General features: G+C 44.2%; 1 protein-coding gene across 2 annotated transcripts; it reads right to left on the bottom strand.

The window, feature by feature from the left end:
- Positions 1 to 1,707: 1,707 nt before the first annotated feature.
- mdm4 (MDM4 regulator of p53) lies at positions 1,708 to 18,161 on the bottom strand. 2 transcript variants are annotated; one of them, XM_029653793.2, is made up of 11 exons: positions 17,967 to 18,161; positions 17,366 to 17,459; positions 15,354 to 15,428; positions 15,128 to 15,261; positions 14,962 to 15,011; positions 14,342 to 14,406; positions 12,787 to 12,886; positions 12,551 to 12,711; positions 12,244 to 12,438; positions 6,487 to 6,555; positions 1,708 to 6,338 (listed from the first exon to the last, which is right to left on the bottom strand). In XM_029653793.2, exons 2-11 carry the CDS (start codon positions 17,441 to 17,443, stop codon positions 5,766 to 5,768), a joined length of 1,500 nt encoding a protein of 499 aa, XP_029509653.1. In that variant the 5' UTR covers positions 17,444 to 17,459; positions 17,967 to 18,161; the 3' UTR covers positions 1,708 to 5,765. The 2 variants fall into 2 exon arrangements, with proteins under 2 accessions (XP_029509653.1, XP_029509654.1); XM_029653794.2 differs by having other exon boundaries at positions 12,244 to 12,423; positions 17,967 to 18,160.
- Positions 18,162 to 18,231: the final 70 nt, after the last annotated feature.

The following is an 18,231-nucleotide window of genomic DNA, read 5'->3' on the forward strand; positions in this document are numbered from 1 at the left end:
ACCATCGCACTACCACCACCATGCTGACCCCAAACCATCGCACTACCACCACCACCACCAAGTAGAGAAATTTAGAAAGGGGGCAAATACTTTAATATATACAGTGCTGTGAAAAGGTATGTGGACACCCCTTCAAATTATTGCTAGAGCTGCCCTGATGAACTGTAAGTGCTGTTATTGTGAGCTGGAAACGTCTAGGAGCAAAAACGGGTCAGCCGCGAAGTAGTAGGCCACACAAGCTCACAGAACGGGACGTTGAGTGCTGAAGCACATAAAAAAGTTGGTAGGTTGCAACACTCACTAACGAGTTCCAACGTGCCTCTGGAAGCAACTTCAGCACAAGAACTGTTCATCAGGAGCTTCATGAAAGGGCTTTCCATGGCCAAGCAGCCACACACAAGCTAAGATCACCATGCGCAATGCCAAGCATCGGCTGGAGTGGTGTAAAGCTCGCCACCATTGGACTCTGGAGCAGTGGAAATGTGTTCTCTGGAGTGATGAATCACGCTTCACCATCTGGTAGTCCGACGAACGAATCTGGGTTTGGCGGATGCTAGGAGAACGCTACCTGCCCCAATGCATACTGCCAACTGTAAAGTTTAGTGGAGGAGGAATAATGGTCTGGGGCTATTTTTCCATGGTTCGGGCTAGGCCCCTTAGTTCCAGTGAAAGGAGAACTTAACGCTACAGCATACAATGACGTTCTAGACGATTATGCGCTTCCAACTTGTGGCAACAGTTTGGGGAAGGCCCTTTCCTGTTTCAGCATGACAATGCCCCCCATGCACAAAGCGAGTTCCATACAGAAATGGCTTGTCGAGATCAGTGTGGAATAACTTGACTGGCCTGCACAGAGCCCTGACCTCAATCCCATCGAACACCTTTGTGATGAACTGGAAAGCCAACTGTGAGCCAGGCCTAATCGCACATCATCAGTGCCCAGCCTCACTAATGCAAGCAAGTCCCCAACATCTAGTGGAAAGCCTTCCCATAAGAGTGGAGGCTGTTATAGCAGCAAAAAGGGGGACCAGCTCCATATTAATGCCCATGATTTTGCAATGAGATGTTTGACGACATCATACTTTTGGTCATGTAGTGTACCTCCACTTTACTATTTTTCACCACTCAATGCTTTAAAATAAATCCTCACACGTATTTTGCTGTGTTTTCTGACAAAGTCAAATGAAATTTGGTTGGTCAAAAACAAGTCCGTTTTTAATAGCGGAGGTCTCGCTAGCCCATGTCTTTTGTTCTGGAATAGTCTACCCATCTGGGACTGTCAGTATTGAGGAGTCTCTCCAGAGGGAACTTTCCAACAGAAAACATCCCTATGGAAGTGCCCATGCGACCTGGTGGGGATTTATTTTGGGACTCAGAAAACACACTTTAATTAAACACTTCATAATGGCAATTAGTGAGGTTAAGTGGAGTGTGAGAAGTAACTAAAGAGATGTTGCACAGACGGACAGGGAGGGGGGCTGTCGTGAAGGAGAGTACAGGACAGCTGGACTGTCATACAAGGACTTATTATTCAGCCTAAAAGCACTCCACATACAGCAGATACTGTTCATCAACAGGTTTATTGTGTGTATGCACATGTCAGAGCAAGAGAATTATCCAGAATTATCCAATGATAATGTGAGTCATACTGTACTCCTACCAAACTGTAATAAACAGACATGACAAAATAACAGTAGGCCTACACAATTAGTTGTACTTGTTACTTTATTCATAATACAGCACTAACAAACAGAATTAGAATGAGCAGAACTAACATTCCAATTCAAAGCAATGTTCCACGACATGAGGCCATATTGGGTGTACCATGTTCTTCTGGAATGTTCTGATGCATTCATGCTCATCGCATCTTTTCGAATTTGGTGCCTTTCTCAGTATTCAACAACAACAATGACACATTCTGATGTGCCTCCATGTTAGATAGTCCGTAGAGCTCGGTGGCTTATGAGTAGGGCAATACAAGGCGATCAAAGCAGGGTTCCTTTACAATATAGCAGATCTAATATAGCTTTAATACACATTGCTAGTATAATTCTCTCACCAGCACAGTGCTGGGTTTAGTCTCACACTAATCAACCATATGCTATGTAGGTTATAACATGTTTAATACTATACAGCTGCAACGGGCGAGAGCTCTTGGAGCCCTGAGAACCACTGCTATCCAGCACCACCTGGAGGCAGAGGGGATAAGTACAAGTAAAGAGCTGAACAGTGGTGGAAGGTAAGGCCATCATTCCCTTCAGTCAGGCAGAGCACAGCTAGGACAAGGAATAAAGAGCTCTCTGTACAAGTGCATGTTCATGTTTCAGTATGTTTCAGAGTAGACCTGACAGTGTCTGTTACAAGCAGTAGAGAAACAGGAGAGGACAGGTCACTTTGTTACAGGTCACCTGCCTGCAGCCTGCCCTTCAGGACCTTCACAAAAGCATAACAGAAAACAGCATCGTACACACAGGAACAATACATCTTAAAGCAAATAAATGCAGAACCAATATCAATTAAAACCCTAAACAAATTTACATAATAACATACAAACAAGCAAAAACCAATCATTACGTTTGGCAGTGAAACGCTTCCCTTAAACAAGTCAACAAGCACACTCATATGCACCATCATCAGGAAAACCCCACACACGTATGTTTCTACCTTAGAGTGATAGAGGAAACACTATTGGCCTCCAGAAACAAAAGAGCCTGAGTATTACTATGAGTATAGTATTACCGTGCATTTCCACCTGTGCAAAGTTTGCATCTAGAAATAGAAGACAAAGTTAAAGACCATCTATATAGCTTTATTCACCTTTAGTCCTCCCTTTAAAAAGGGACAATCTGCAGTTGCTACAGCCGTTTGGCAGTAGCAAATATATATATGTATTGATTTTTGAATACCAACTTAAATATCCCATTAGCTTAGTTTGTTGAACTGTTGTACCCCCATCAGAACCCCAAAAATAACATTGATTTACTTTAATGTTTGTAAACAAAGTCAATTTAAACAGGCACTGTATCGCCTCAAAACATTGTTAAAACTATTATTTTGATATCATAGATGGTCAGGCCTTAGCAGCTCCGTACATGAATTTGAGCGGTTCCATTTCTCCAGCCCAATCCTCCAATCCCTCAGAAACAGCGGCAGGGAAAACACTTTGTTATTGTTTCAACTGTAATTGCCGCTTTAATGTTTTATTTCTTCTAATTATCAAGGGGCAAACTTAGCACAGGTGATAAGGCTTGGCAGGCCTGTATTCTGTGTAGTGGTGTACAACTCCATACTTACTGTCCCAACACTCATTAATCTGATTTAAAATGTAGGATATTGGAAGAGGTTAACAAAAATCGTAAAAACATATTTGGGAAGGAATTAAAGGGTCACAAATACTTCTAATATCAAGCACAACACCTAAAACAGGAAAAGGTCTAAAGAAATTGCCAAAATCACTGCACTAAAATGGAGAAATTCAAGCGAGCAGAACTAGAATTTAAGAAAATTGGCGATTGTGAATATTGTAGTATTCATATTTAAGACTAAAAAGTAAATAATTGTCTGGAAAGGAAAAATGGCAGCCATTAATATGGAGTTGGTCCCCCCTTCGCTGCTCTAATAGCTTCCACTCTTCTGGGAAGGATTTCCACTAGATGTTGGAACATTGCTGCGGGGACTTGCTTCCATTCAGCCACAAGAGCATTAGTGAGGTTGGGGACTGATGTTTGACGATTAGGCCTGGCTCGCAGTCGGCGTTCCAATTCATTCCAAAGGTGTTCGATGGAGTTGAGGTCAGGGCTCTGTGCAAGCCAGTCAAGTTCTTCCACACGGATCTCGACAAACCATTGCTGTATGGACTTCGCTCCGTGCACGGTGCATTGTTATGATAAAACAGCAAAGGGCCTTCCCCAAACTTTTGCCAAAATGTTGGAAGCCCAGGAACTTCTAGAATGTCATTGGAACGTTAAGATCTCTTCACTGGAACTAAGGGGCCTAGGCCCAGCCATAAAAAATTATAATAACCGTCCCAGACCAATATTCCTCCTCCACGAAACTTCCCCGTAGGCACGATGCATTCTGGCAGGTAGTGTTCTCCTGTCAACCGCTGAACCCAGATTCGTCAGTCGGACTACCAGATGGTGAAGCGTGATTCATCACGCCAGAGAAATCGTTTCCACTGCTCCAGAGTACAATGGCGGCAAGTTTTACACCACTCCAGCCGATGCTTGGCATTGCACATGGTAATCTTAGGCTTGTGTGCAGCTGCTCGGCCATGGAAACCAATTTCATGAAGCTCCAGACGCACAGTTTTTGTGCTGAAGTTGCTTCCAGAGGCAGTTTGGAACTTAGTAGTGTGTGTTACAACCAAGGATAAACTATTTTTACGTGCTATAGTACTCGGTGGTCCCATTCTGTGAGCTTGTGTGGCCTACCACTTCACAGCTGAGCCGTTGTTGCTCCTAGATGTTCCCACTTCACAATAACAGCACTTACAGTTGACCGGGGCAGCTCTAGCAGGGCAGAAATTTTACAAACTGACAAGTTGTAAAGGTGGCATCTTATGAAGGTGCCACGTTGAAAGTCACTGATATCAACAGTGAAAGAACTAAATCCACTAATTTGAAGGGGTGTCCACATACACCAAAGTATTTCCTTATTGAGATGGGCTAATTTACAATAACTCTACATTGAGGGCTATAGATGTGACTCTTCAATTATATTTCAGACTGGTTATTATCGTTAATATGAACTACTTTTTACTAACTAGCCTTTGAAAAGAGGCACAAGTTCTCTGTGGAGTACATGCACTTGCATTGTGAGTACAAGGACAGTAAGAAAACAGAGCATTCTGATCAGCACTGCAGGGTAAAGATGGTATGTATACTATTGAAAAACAATGACAAGGAGATGTTTATTATTGACTTATCTTGAAAATAGGCCTTTCAACCAAAATGTGGTCAATAAATCAGCAAAAATGTAGAGTATGTATCGAAAATCTCCTTTCGATCCCCCTTGTCTGTTTTCCAAGAGCACACAAAAAAAACGCTGCAGAGAAATGACTCAAGAAAAACAAAGGACTAAACAGGAGAAGAGGAGGACCACCAAAGCACTGAGGCTCCATGAATATACAGATATGAGAATTCATATCTGCTCTCACTGGAGAAGTAGTCAGCCAGTGTGAAGCTAGCTTCCCATCATCTTAACTAGGGAGAGAAGACCGGTCTTTAAGGGATAAAATATAGTGTATGGCAGCAAACACGTCAGCAGCCTGACAACCGGCAGAAAGCTTTTTCTGGACACTTACAACAGTGGCCAATAGGAAACAAATGTCAACAGGTCTTCCGTCGGGAACAAAAACTTAAGTCTCACATATCGCTGTCGTCAAAGTTAGCTGCAATGACAGCTGCGTTTTCATATGTACAGTGCTGCTTGGCCCTCAAATAAATAAATACCTATGATGTTACATTGAGTAGCAAATGACTTTCATGAAATGTGGCACAGAGATAACTATATAGTTGGATACTTCAAGAAACACATTGCTGGATTTGTACCTTCCATTACTAGCGCCGTAGCTCAGAGGCAGTGTGATACAAGCAATACAAGACAACAGAGAGCAAAAGGGAACATGCTCTTTTAAGTGCTTTACTCTGTGTATCTCTGGGGCGTATGAGTGGCTTTTGATGCAAGTGATTGTGTCTTGTTCCAATTTTAAATAACCTTGTACATTACATCTGTGTGTATTATATCTGTGTGTTCCAATCCTCTCAGGCTATGAATGTCTTTATAACCTTCTGTATGATCTGTCCACAGCCGGGACATGGAGCGTGGAACTTGTGCAGCTTCCTGGCGCAGGAGAAGCAGGTTAGCAGGTGAGCCGTGCGGCCGTGTATAATACTCCCGTTACGCGGACGCATCCGACACAGCTTACAAGGCTCCAACAGAGCCTCGGGCCTAACCTCTACTTCCATCCCCAGGCTTTCCTGACTCTCTCCCCCAGAGAGCTGCTCCTCCCTGGGAAGGCCTCGCGGCCTAGGACCCTTTCCCTTCCCTGGAACCCCGGGTGGCAGCAGGCGGTCAGGGGTGGAGTGTGAGGGCAGGATGACAGGGTCAGACACGGTCCTGAGGCAGTCTGGGACGTCGATGCCTGTGTCGCTTTCCTCCTCATCGTCGTTGTCTCGCGGGGCCAGAGAACTGCATGCTGGGATGTCGGGGACGGAAAGTGAGTGGACCAACCGTGGGACGTCTTTGTACCAGTTCTTGCGTAGAGCCCAGCAGCGTACGCAGTAGCGCTGGAGAGGAGAGTTGTACTTCCTGCACTCTGTACACTGCCATGCATCCTGAGAGAGTTAGAGTGTTAGACAAGAGGTAGCTATAAGGAACTATGAGCGTCATGCGAGACAGAGGTAGAGATAGTCAGATCGAGGGAGACAAAGTAGAGCGAAAGAGAGATCGAGACAAAAAGATGGAAAACAGATGGAGACGGACCTGTGTAGAGATCTCTATATCCGTATCATCACTCAGACACTGAGAGTCCTCATCTGGCTCCTCCTGCATCTGAGGAGAGAAGAGAGACACTCATCAGTCAAACTACGTTTCCATACAGTTTTTACGAGAGTAAAGTCATACCGTATTTAAAAAAACACAGCTGTGTTTGGTTAAATTTTATAAATGCCAACAGATCATTTATACGTTCGGCATGGTGGGAACTTTGTTTCTAAAATTAATTAAATGCTAGAAATGGCGGTGGAAATGCCTTTATGCGCAAATATTGATGTAATAACCATCCTATGGAAGTAAAGTCACGTGATCTGGTGTGTGGTCCTCCCTAGGGCTGTGGCGGTCATGACATTTTGTCAGCCAGTGATTGTCAAGCAAGTAACTGTCGGTCTCACAGTAATAGACCGTTAATTAACATAAAAACATTTAGCATCTCCTGGCTTCCACACAAGCCACTGATGTAGACCTTTGGAACAGCTACATTTTAAAAAGTCTAATAAATCCATGTAATATAGCCTACACCAACACAATAAATCCATGATTTATTTTATACAGGTGTAAAGAAATAGAAAGTATACAAAGCTGTACAAAATAGAAAGTATATTTTCTCCAAACTATTTGAGGGAGTGTGTACATGCGGCTATTCTGTGTTGAGCGGTTAAAGAAATAGATATTCCCATATGCTTAATTTAGAGTTATTAATGTAACTTTAGTTGTTCTACAAATGGGCTATATGTTTGGATTTTTAATAGATTGTAAGGCTGCATGATGCGACTAATGATGATTTGGAAAAAAGTATCTTGAAAAGGCTTTGTTTTTTGCGCAGGCTGTACACACACCAGTCACAATTTGACAAGCACTTGATAATGCCTAGTTTTTCACGGTGGCATCCCCTTTGTGTGGCTGTAAATTGCCCTAAAAAAATCCAGGCCTTTGGTGGCCAGTGGCCGTTGTGCCCTTCTGCCTGAGTGCTGTGCGCTCCGAATCTCCATCCCACTCACATGGCTCTCCATCACGTGATCAGGTCTTTCTCACAGGCTACAAGTGAAGACAGACACATCGGGGACGCAACTGCACACGTCCTTATCCAATTCCGAGGTGGATATTGGAAGAACTGTCCACATTTACTTTTCGTCAGCCCTACAAGATGAGTAGGCCTAACGTACAGCAAAAGCACGAGCCTATGTCAATCAACTATCCCCCATAGTACAAAAGCCAACCTATTCTATTCTGTGCGAGAAATTAATATTCCAAACAGTCTGGGACAGTTGTGGGATGTGATAGATCCCAAATTAATACAACAACTAGCATCAAAAAACATTTTCTACGCAATGTGGCTGAAGCAATAGATCAGAACTTTAAGCTTAAAATGTTTATAAACTATCAGGCTATTTCTTCACATCATAAGCGCAGCAATACGCACATGGCAGACCATTATCATGGACCTGTATCGAAACAGGGGCAGCGGGGGAAAAAACACGTAATCTATGCACTTAAATAGTTTAAATCAAGAACACTTTTTGCATGGTTCATTTTCATGCTAACCAAGTAGGCTATATTCCTGTTGTAAATAAAAGCAAAGTGCTTAATATTAGGAAAGTTGAGAAATAAATACAGTAGGCTATAGAAGGCTGTTGGAATTCTCTTTTTAGTAGAGGCGGCAGGGTAGCCTAGTGGTTAGAGCGTTGGACTAGTAACCGAAAGGTTGCAAGTTCCCCGAGCTGACAAGGTACAAATCTGTCGTTCTGCCCCTGAACAGGCAGTTAACCCACTGTTCCTAGGCAGTCATTGAAAATAAGAATTTGTTCTTAACTGAATTGCCTAGTAAAATAAAGGAAAAAAAAAAAAAATACAATGAAGTGTTGGATTCGATTTTCGATGACATTTGCATTGACGTCAGAGTGATTAGAGGGACAATAGTGCTGAGTACCAGGCAGTTAGCAAGTTTGGTAGGCTACTAATGACCAGCATCAGAGCTTGAAGAAGCCTAATTACCGTGACTAAACTGTCACATGGAATTTGTTGACTGCCGGTGTGGCGGTAATACAGTCACGCAACAGCCCTAGTCCTCCCACTACATCTTGGGAAACCAAGGCAGGCTGCAGATTAAATAAGTTGTGGAGAGCACAGTGATGAGCTTGAGGTCTCTTTCCAATAAATATTGAGGGTCTTATTCTGGTGACATAATAGTCTCATCATAAAGATAAGCCTACCTGGAACTGTTGGCTAGAGTGCACGTGCCAAGACCACAGTAGGAACATTTAGTTGAATAAAGGGTTAAATAAAATAAATACATTTGCTATTTAACGCAACAGTTTGTGACAAAACTATCAGTTGAAAACACGATGGAAACTTTAGATTTTTATTTGGTAAATGACAATTTGAAAAAAAAGTACATTGTGTGCACTACGTCATCACGTACTGCATATTTTCTTTATGAATATTTGCGTGGAAATCTGTCGCTAATCGGATGGAAATCGACCTAAACCAAAAAAACATGGGTAGATGGCAGCATCCGCGCAAAACTAAAGGGCAAACCACCGCAAGGTGACAGGGAATATGGTCGAATTCAAACAGGACAGTTTTGCCCTCCGTAAGGCAATCAAACAGGACAGTTTTGCCCTCCGTAAGGCAATCAAACAGGCAAAATGTCAGTAGAGACAACGTGGAAACACAATTCAACGGTTCAGACACAGTTCCCGTCAAAAGTTTGGACACACCTGCTCACACCAGTTCCCGTACAGTTCCTGTCAAAAGTTTGGACACAGGCAACAACATCTCCTCCCCGCTGATCCTCAACACGGGGGCCCCACAAGGGTGCGTTCTGAGCCCTCTCCTGTACTCCCTGTTCACCCACGACTGCGTGGCCATGCACGCCTCCAACTCAATCATCAAGTTTGCGGACGACACAACAGTGGTAGGCTTGATTACCAACAACGACGAGACGGCCTACAGGGAGGAGGTGAGGGCCCTCGGAGTGTGGTGTCAGGAAAATAACCTCACACTCAACGTCAACAAAACTAAGGAGATGATTGTGGACTTCAGGAAACAGCAGAGGGAACACCCCCCTATCCACATCGATGGATCAGTAGTGGAGAGGGTAGCAAGTTTTAAGTTCCTCGGCATACACATCACAGACAAACTGAATTGGTCCACTCACACTGACAGCGTCGTGAAGAAGGCGCAGCAGCGCCTCTTCAACCTCAGGAGGCTGAAGAAATTCGGCTTGTCACCAAAAGCACTCACAAACTTCTACAGATGCACAATCGAGAGCATCCTGGCGGGCTGTATCACCGCCTGGTACGGCAACTGCTCCGCCCTCAACCGTAAGGCTCTCCAGAGGGTAGTGAGGTCTGCACAACGCATCACCGGGGGCAAACTACCTGCCCTCCAGGACACCTACACCACCCAATGTTACAGGAAGGCCATAAAGATCATCAAGGACATCAACCACCCGAACCACTGCCTGTTCACCCCGCTATCATCCAGAAGGCGAGGTCAGTACAGGTGCATCAAAGCTGGGACCGAGAGACTGAAAAACAGCTTCTATCTCAAGGCCATCAGACTGTTAAACAGCCACCACTAACATTGAGTGGCTGCTGCCAACACACTGTCATTGACACTGACCCAACTCCAGCCACTTTAATAATGGGAATTGATGGGAAATGATGTAAATATATCACTAGCCACTTTAAACAATGCTACCTTATATAATGTTACTTACCCTACATTATTCATCTCATATGCATATGTATATACTGTACTCTAGATCATCGACTGCATTCTTATGTCACTAGCCACTTTAACTATGCCACTTTGTTTACTTTGTCTACATACTCATCTCATATGTATATACTGTACTCGATACCATCTACTGTATGCTGCTCTGTACCATCACTCATTCATATATCCTTATGTACATATTCCTTATCCCCTTACACTGTGTATAAGACAGTAGTTTTGGAATTGTTAGTTAGATTACTTGTTGGTTATCACTGCATTGTCGGAACTAGAAGCACAAGCATTTCGCTACACTCGCATTAACATCTGCTAACCATGTGTATGTGACAAATACAATTTGATTTGATGTGGCAGGGACTCCAGACAATCATGGATTACAAAGGGAAAACCAGCCATGTCACAGACACTGAAGTCTTGCTCCCGGACAAGCTAAACACCTTCTTTGCCAGCTTTGAGGATAACAGTGCCACCAAAGCGGCCTGCTTTCCAGGACTGTGGGCTTTAGTTCTCCGTGGCCGGCGTGAGTAAGTCATTTAATTGTGTTAACCTTCGTAAGGCTGCCGGCCCAGACGGGATCCCTCAGAGCACGCGCAGACCAGCTTTCTACCTATCCCAGTCTGCTGTCCCCACTTGCTTCATGATGTCCACCATTGCTCCTGTACCCAATAAAAGCAAAGATAACTGCCATCTGGACAAGATGAATACCTATGTAAGAATGGTGTTCATTGACTACAGTTCAGCCTTCAACACCATAGTACCCTCCAAGCTCATCATTAAGCTTGGGGCCCTGGGTCTGAACCCCGCACTGTGCAACTGGGTCCTGGACTTCCTGATGGGCCGCCCTCAGGTGGTGAAGGTAGAAAACAACACCACTACGCTAATTCTCAACACAGGGACCCTCCCCTGTACTCCCTGTTCAACCATGACTGTGTGGCCACGCACACCTCCAACTCAATGATCAAGTTTGCAGTAGTAGGCCTGATTACCAACAATGATGAGACAGCCTACAGGGAGGAGGTGAGGGCCCTGGAAGAGTGGTGCTGATCGTAGACAGCAGAGGGAGCACGTGCCAATCCACGGGACCGCAGTGGAGAAGGTGGAAAGCTTAAAGTTCCACGGCGTACACATACATCACTGACAATCTGAAATGATCCACCCACACAGACAGTGTGGTGAAGGTGCAACAGCGCCTCTTAACCTCAGGAGGCCGAAGAAATTCAGCTTGGCCGCTAAGACCCTCAAACTTTTACAGATGCAGCCCTACAGAATCCTCTCAATGGTGTATCTCCACCTGGTACGGCAACTGCACCGCCCACAACCGCAGGGCTCTCCAGAGAGTGGTGCAGTCTGCCCAACTTATCACCGGGGGCACACTGCCTGCCCCCCAGGACACCTACAGCACCCAATGTCACAGGAAGGCCAAAAAGATCATCAAGGACAATCATCCCGGTATCATCCAGAAGGCGAGGTCAGTACAGGTGCATCAAATCTGGGACCGAGAGACTGAAAAATAGCATCCATCTCAAGGCCATCAGACTTAAATAGGCATCACTAAGCCGGCTTCCACCCAGTACCCTGCACAGAACTTAGTCACTAGCCGGTTACCACTCAGTCACTCAAACCTGCACCTTAGGGCAGCAGCCTCTATGTACATAGACATGGAATCACTGGTCACCTTAATAAGGTAACATACTTTTTTACTAATTTCATGTGTATATATTGTACTCTAGTCAATGCCACTCATACATTGTTCATCCTAATATTTCTATATTCCATTCTTTTACTAGATTCTGTGTAATGTTAGATATTACTGCACTGAGCTAGGAGCACAAGCATTACGCTACACCCGCAATAACATCTGCTAAATAGGTGTATGTGACCAATACAATGTGAATTGAACCTAGCTATAGCCTGAAATAATACTCCATAGTACAAGAGCTATTAAGGGAACATATAATTGTTTATGTACCACTCAACATAGAGACGACAGGAGAACAGTTCTACCTCCTTATCAGCCTTCTCCTCTTTTCCTCCTCCCTCTTCTTCAGGTGGCGGCTCTCCTTCTCCTCCACTCCCTTCTTCCAGCACGGCCTCCTTCATTTCCACGCTCACCTGTTCACTTCCCCCCTCCGTCAGGAACCACAGGTCGTCCGTCGTGTCCGACACGATCGCCGTGTCCTCATCCTGCGCAGGAGACAGCTGATCCCTCAGTCAGGATGTGTGTGATCTCATCACTGTATGACTATGCTCCCTGAGTTTATCACCTTGACAAGCAAATAAACTGACTATAGTAAACAGCATATTTTCTTACTTGATTAGTGTGGATGTCCGTAGAGCCGTTGCTTCTACGACTGTAGTTGTTACGCAGATTACCCAGAAACCACCAGGGCAGTCCTGAAAGGTCCCATTCGTCTAGTGTGACATCAAGCTTGGGCCGTTTGCAGGCCGACTGGGGCAAGCCATCTAAAGAGTCTGAGGGAGGGATCACAGGGGTGGTTGGGACTCAAATAATATAGCAGTTATATATAGCCATGTGAGTGAGTTTACCTTCGTCAGGCTCCCGGGGTCGTCTCTGAGACGGGGTCTGCATGGGGAGGGCCTCGTCACTGGCCACAACCAGGCCCGCCTTGGCCACGCCCCCACACACCTACACAAGTAGGAGGGGAGGAGGAGAGCCAATCAGATAATAGAGCAGAAACTGGGCACTTGGCGAAACCACAGCTCCTTCACAGCACGGCCTAGTGGTCAAGGGGAGGGCAGGTCAGTGGAATAGATCCATGGGTACTGGGGCAATGGAGGGCCACATAAGGACAGATGGGGCAACAGAGCCACACACATTCAGAGAAAGGTTGAAAATGAAAGGAGACGAGAGTGACTGACTACAATCTGCCTAAATTAATCTGAAATCCTACATGCTTGGTGTTTGTGTGTGCATGAACCAGACAAGCATTAGTATGGGCACACCACACCGCAGTTGCAATGCTCAATCTTCCATGATCACACACAAGTTGGAATACTATTCAACACGATGCCGTGATTCGATGACAAGCGACTACATCTATAATTGATCTGCATGCATTTCTTGACGAAGAGGAGCCAGTCCTCCCATATTATCTTTATTTTTGTTATTTTTCAAATTGCAATACACAAAGACTGAGGGAATTTATATTTTTAATTTATAATATCGGGCAGTGATTTCTGCATGCCTCTTCTCAACAAAAGTTGCAGTCGCTGATAATTACAAACCCATTGATCACTATCCATATGATCAACATTCTTTCATTAATGAATTCTTCTCTAGTCATATCTCACGGTAAACTCCCATATCCACAACTGGCCTAGAGGCAACTAATGCTAAGTGGAAACAAGAGGCGTTGGAGTAAGAAGCCATTGCGGTGTTGGTGAAGGGGGCGAAGGGCAGTTTGGGTGTTAGGAAGAAGAGGAAGTGGGGTTTGTTGTTTCGGTGGAAGAAAGAGGTGGCAGATATTGCGTGGAGGGGCAAGTTTGAGAAGTTTGGGGAAGGGGCAGGTGTGGGGCAGGTAGAGAGAGGAAGGGGTAGATGGGGGAGTGGGTGTTTGAACCGAGACTGGATCAGGAGCTGTGTTCCTCCAGCAGGTTTGGGGCAGAGAAGAGAACTCTGAGACAGACAGAGACAGTGACTCTGCCCCCCATGCTCTGAGTGGTGCTGGTGGGTCCGGCAGTGTTGTGTTGGAACTCCACCAGGCCAGGCCAGAGATGGGGATGTACAGAGACGGTGCCACTCTGTACACATAAACACCTGCGAAGACAGTGGCCCTCCCCTCCCCTCACAACACACAAGCTACTGGCTCAATAAACTTGGGAAAAATCAATCAACTGCTCTACATTCTCAATGCAACTAATCATTTTAAAATCAGTTGATTGTATTCCAACTTTGATAATGGCATTAAAGACCACAAAATCAGTTGGCTAGAACAATTGATATCTCAACAATGAAACTGCGCGCATGGCTCCGTCAATCCGAGACTGACGGATTGAGCTACCCTGGGGGGGGGGGTTGTGTGTGGTGAGGTGGTGGGCTTGAGGGTCCCTGTTTCTCCTGAGCACCATGCTTCAGCTTTACCTGACCGCGGTCCTCCACTCCGCCCTCTACACACTCACGGCCCACAGAAAGACTCTCTGCAGCGTCTGTGTTTCAGAATGAGATACAGTAACACACAAAACACACCCTGCCCTTTAATTAACACACTCCGCACACACACACTGACACACACCCTATAACACTATAGGTACACTGTAGCTCTGGTTTCTTCGAAGAATTCTGCAGGGCAAATGAGGAGTTAAACACCTCCACATCGAGAGAGCTCCAGGTCTACAGTTTACACATCGAGAGAGCTCCAGGTCTACAGTTTACACATGCACACCTTTCACCTCCAACCAGCAACACTGAGCTTATAGAGTAGAAGGCAATACAGAGACTGATTCTTCACTGGTTAGTAAAACCATCAATCTTAAAGCTTCAACATTCATTAAGACCCTATAAGTAGATGATTTGACTGTACACGTGAGGAAAAAGAGAAAATATGTAAATTGATTTCTTATCAACAATCATCCCACACTCAATCCAGACAAAGCAGCATTGCATTAGTCTTTCACCTGTTTCAGCCAGGATCATATTCAAATGCAACAAATTTGATTTTTAAAATGGAAATCTCACAAGCAACGGAGGCATCGATCACTTACCTGAACAACTCAGCACAACTAAATACTTCTTCAGCATCTCGTAGACTGGACTGCAAAATAGGACACACGTAGACTTGAGCTTATGTGTTAAGTATACAGCATAAGCGTGTTATGTACAGTGTAAGAATAATGTGTACTGAGCATGAGCCTGTGGGTGTGCGCTCACCTGGGGTTTTTGACGGAGAAGCTCTCGACCTCCAGCAGCTCTCCCAGTGGGTCGTCCTGACAGTGCACTATGTGCTGCCTCTGTTTATCATACAACTGCTTCCCCATGATGTACTGGCCCAGGTAGTGCATCACCTGATACACACAGTTTGTGAACATACGTTTTAATAAGTGCAATATAGCTTTTATCTTATAGGGCTGTTACCATGCCAACTGTATCCACTTACCTCCTTGAGGGTAAAGATGTCCTCCTGGGCTCCAGCCACACGCAGAATCTGCAGGAGAGGGGCTTTGGGCTGCACCTGCCACAGACAGAACCATGCATTAGCCTTAACAGGACCAGATATATTCTCTGTACAAAGGTTGTGGTTAATGTTGTTGTGACTTAGGTCAACATCAATGGAAGTTCCTCAGAAGAGGAAGGGGAGGACCATCCTCAGTGAATTTCATTTAAAAAAAATTTAAAGTTGATCCATTTTATACAAAACTATACTAAATATATTCACATCAGCAAATAATGTAGGGTAGAGCCATGGTGTAGCCGGAGGACAGCTAGCTTCCATCCTCCTCTGGGTACACTGACTTCAATACAAAACATAAGAGGCTCATGGTTCTCTCCCCCTTCCATAGACTTACACGGTACTGGAACAAATTGCAAAAATCACTGAAGCTGGAGACTTATATCTCCCTCACTAACTTTAAGCATCAGCTGGCAGAGCAGCTTTACCGACCATTGCACCTGTACATAGCCCATCTGTAAATAGCCCACCCAACTACCTCATCCCCATGTTATTTATTTATTTTTCTTTACACCCCAGTATCTCTACTTGCACAATCATCTTCTGCACATCTATCACAGTGTTTAATTGCTAAATTGTAGTTATTTCACCACTATGGCCTATTTATTGCCTCATCTCCCTAATCTTACTACATTTGCAAACACTGTATATAGACTTTTCTATTGTGTTATAGACTGTACGTTTGTTTATCCCATGTGTAACTCTGTTGTTTGTGTCGCACTGCTTTGCTCTATCTTGGCCAGGTCTCAGTTGTAAATGAGAACTTCTTCTCAACTGGCCTACCTGGTTAAATAAAAAAAATAAAAAAATGAAAGAATAAGCTATATGTAGCTAATACTGCAGTGCATAAAATATGGTGAGTAGTGGACTCAAAGAGAGAGAAAGATAATAGTTTAACAGTTTTGGAGATGCCAGAGAGAGAGAGATGCATATGTCTGTTGTTTGCTTGAACACAAAGAGAGATAGAGAGGTGATGGTGAAAGATGGATGAGCTGGGAAAGGGGGATACCTAGTCAGTTGCACAACAATGCATTCAACAGAAATGTATATTTCGTCATTTTTTCTCTCTCTCACAGCTAACAAATGCAGCTAGCTAGCTTAGCCTACTCAAACAGAGGAATGCTATGTTAGCTAGTTGGGTATGCCTACCCAACACAACACTGGAACTCTACCAAGTCAAGGTAAGGATTTACAATTTTATTGCCACCGGTGGCTGACGTTGTAACTGCTAAACTGGTTATAACTGCTAACTGACTGTACACTAACGTTACTGCATGATTGTAGGGGGTTTAACGCGTTAGTTCTATTAGCTATGTTGACTATGACGTTACTTTAGCAAATAATGGTGACAACGATGTAGGCTGTGTGTAGCGGTTATGATATGGTTTGGTCACATACAGCTGATGTGTTGTCCATTGAAGTCCACAAGCCAAGGGAAAGGGTGAGAGCAGGAGAGCGCATAGATGCGAAGGAATACAACGTGGCTACTATGAAAGTGAACAGGGTTTACGTGTGATACGGCATGTATTCATTCCGCTGATTTAGCTGTAAAACTTTTCTTAAACAGGAGCAAACGAAACGAAAATAAACATACCTGGATGTGTCCAAAAGAAACTATTGTTTGCAACTGTTGGACTAATGACTACACCCTAGATCAGTTAGATCCAAGAGTGTGCAAGGCGGTATTGAATATGCCACTGTCGGTCACCTCAAATTTCTCTCGACCAGTGTGCACCTATGTTGTAAACGTTCTTTCAAAGGCCAGGTTGTAGCAACTTCATGACGGGTATAGGGACAATTTGAGTACCATGTGGTAGCCTAAACCTATGGATGTTACATTGAACTGGGTGAATGGAATAGGAACGACAGTCATCCAAAAGGCTGTAATAGAAATAAGGCCATGCTCATGAGAATAAATAAATCGGTGTAAATAAACTCACCTGACTCCCATCACCAGGTAATATGTTGCATGCTGAGCTTGATGCTGTGTACTGCTGGGGTGACGGTAACGAGGTCATATTCAAAAGACAAAATCTGCAGGGGGAAAAAAAGCGCAAGAATGGATGTTAACGTTAGCTATTCATTTCATACACAACCCACTGTATCTTCTATTTAGGTTCAATCTATATTTTTGTGTTAAGAAACACGTTGATCGCTGATTAGCTAGTTAGTTAAAGCTAGCAGCTGCATGTCTTCAAGCTGTCCATTGGCCTTGGCTAACTGCCTAGCCTCTTGAACACAACGTGTATTGAGCCCGCAGTCTGTAGTCAGCTAGCTAAACAAACAATATGGAGCTATAGTTAGCGAGCTAACTTACTAAATACCTACGTTAGATAACATTGTGAGACCATAAACTCCTTGGTCGCTTCCGCGCGACATAAATTAACTGATAGCTATCTTTTCAACACTTTAAATAAAAATTCGATGGCATATTCTGCATCTAATTTTAAACGACGTCAAATGGATAGCTAGCTAGCCGTAGGAAATGCTAGATAGCCAAGTTTAACTGGACCACTTTGCAAACGGACAAATGAAACTCACCTCAATATATCGGCATTATTGCAACGTTCTCTAGCAAGCTACATTCTTGCACACTGGCCTTCGTACCCGACAAATACTAAAGTGTGTAATGAAAAATATAGCAATTTAACAAAGCATTGCCAAATCGTGTGCTACCTTGTAGCCAGCTCCTCAACTGTTAGCACAACTTAGAAAATTCAAATTCAGTAGGGTGCACTGCATAACTTCCGGTGCAATTGTCGCCATCTTCACTTTTCTGGCAGGCAGCAATACTTTTTGTTCTTAT

This window comes from Oncorhynchus nerka, linkage group LG2 (genome assembly GCF_034236695.1).
Source record: "Oncorhynchus nerka isolate Pitt River linkage group LG2, Oner_Uvic_2.0, whole genome shotgun sequence".
Classification (NCBI taxonomy): domain Eukaryota; kingdom Metazoa; phylum Chordata; class Actinopteri; order Salmoniformes; family Salmonidae; genus Oncorhynchus; species Oncorhynchus nerka.

Excerpts from the sequence above, each read along its gene's own strand:
- mdm4 (XM_029653793.2), bottom strand. The coding sequence starts at position 17,443 with ATGACCTCGTTACCGTCACCCCAGCAGTACACAGCATCAAGCTCAGCA. Across the intron at positions 12,712-12,786 it reads ACCCCGGGAGCCTGACGAAG|ACTCTTTAGATGGCTTGCCC; the intron begins GTAAACTCACTC and ends TCCCTCCCTCAG. Across the intron at positions 6,556-12,243 it reads AGGAGAAGGCTGATAAGGAG|ATGCAGGAGGAGCCAGATGA; the intron begins GTAGAACTGTTC and ends TTCTCTCCTCAG.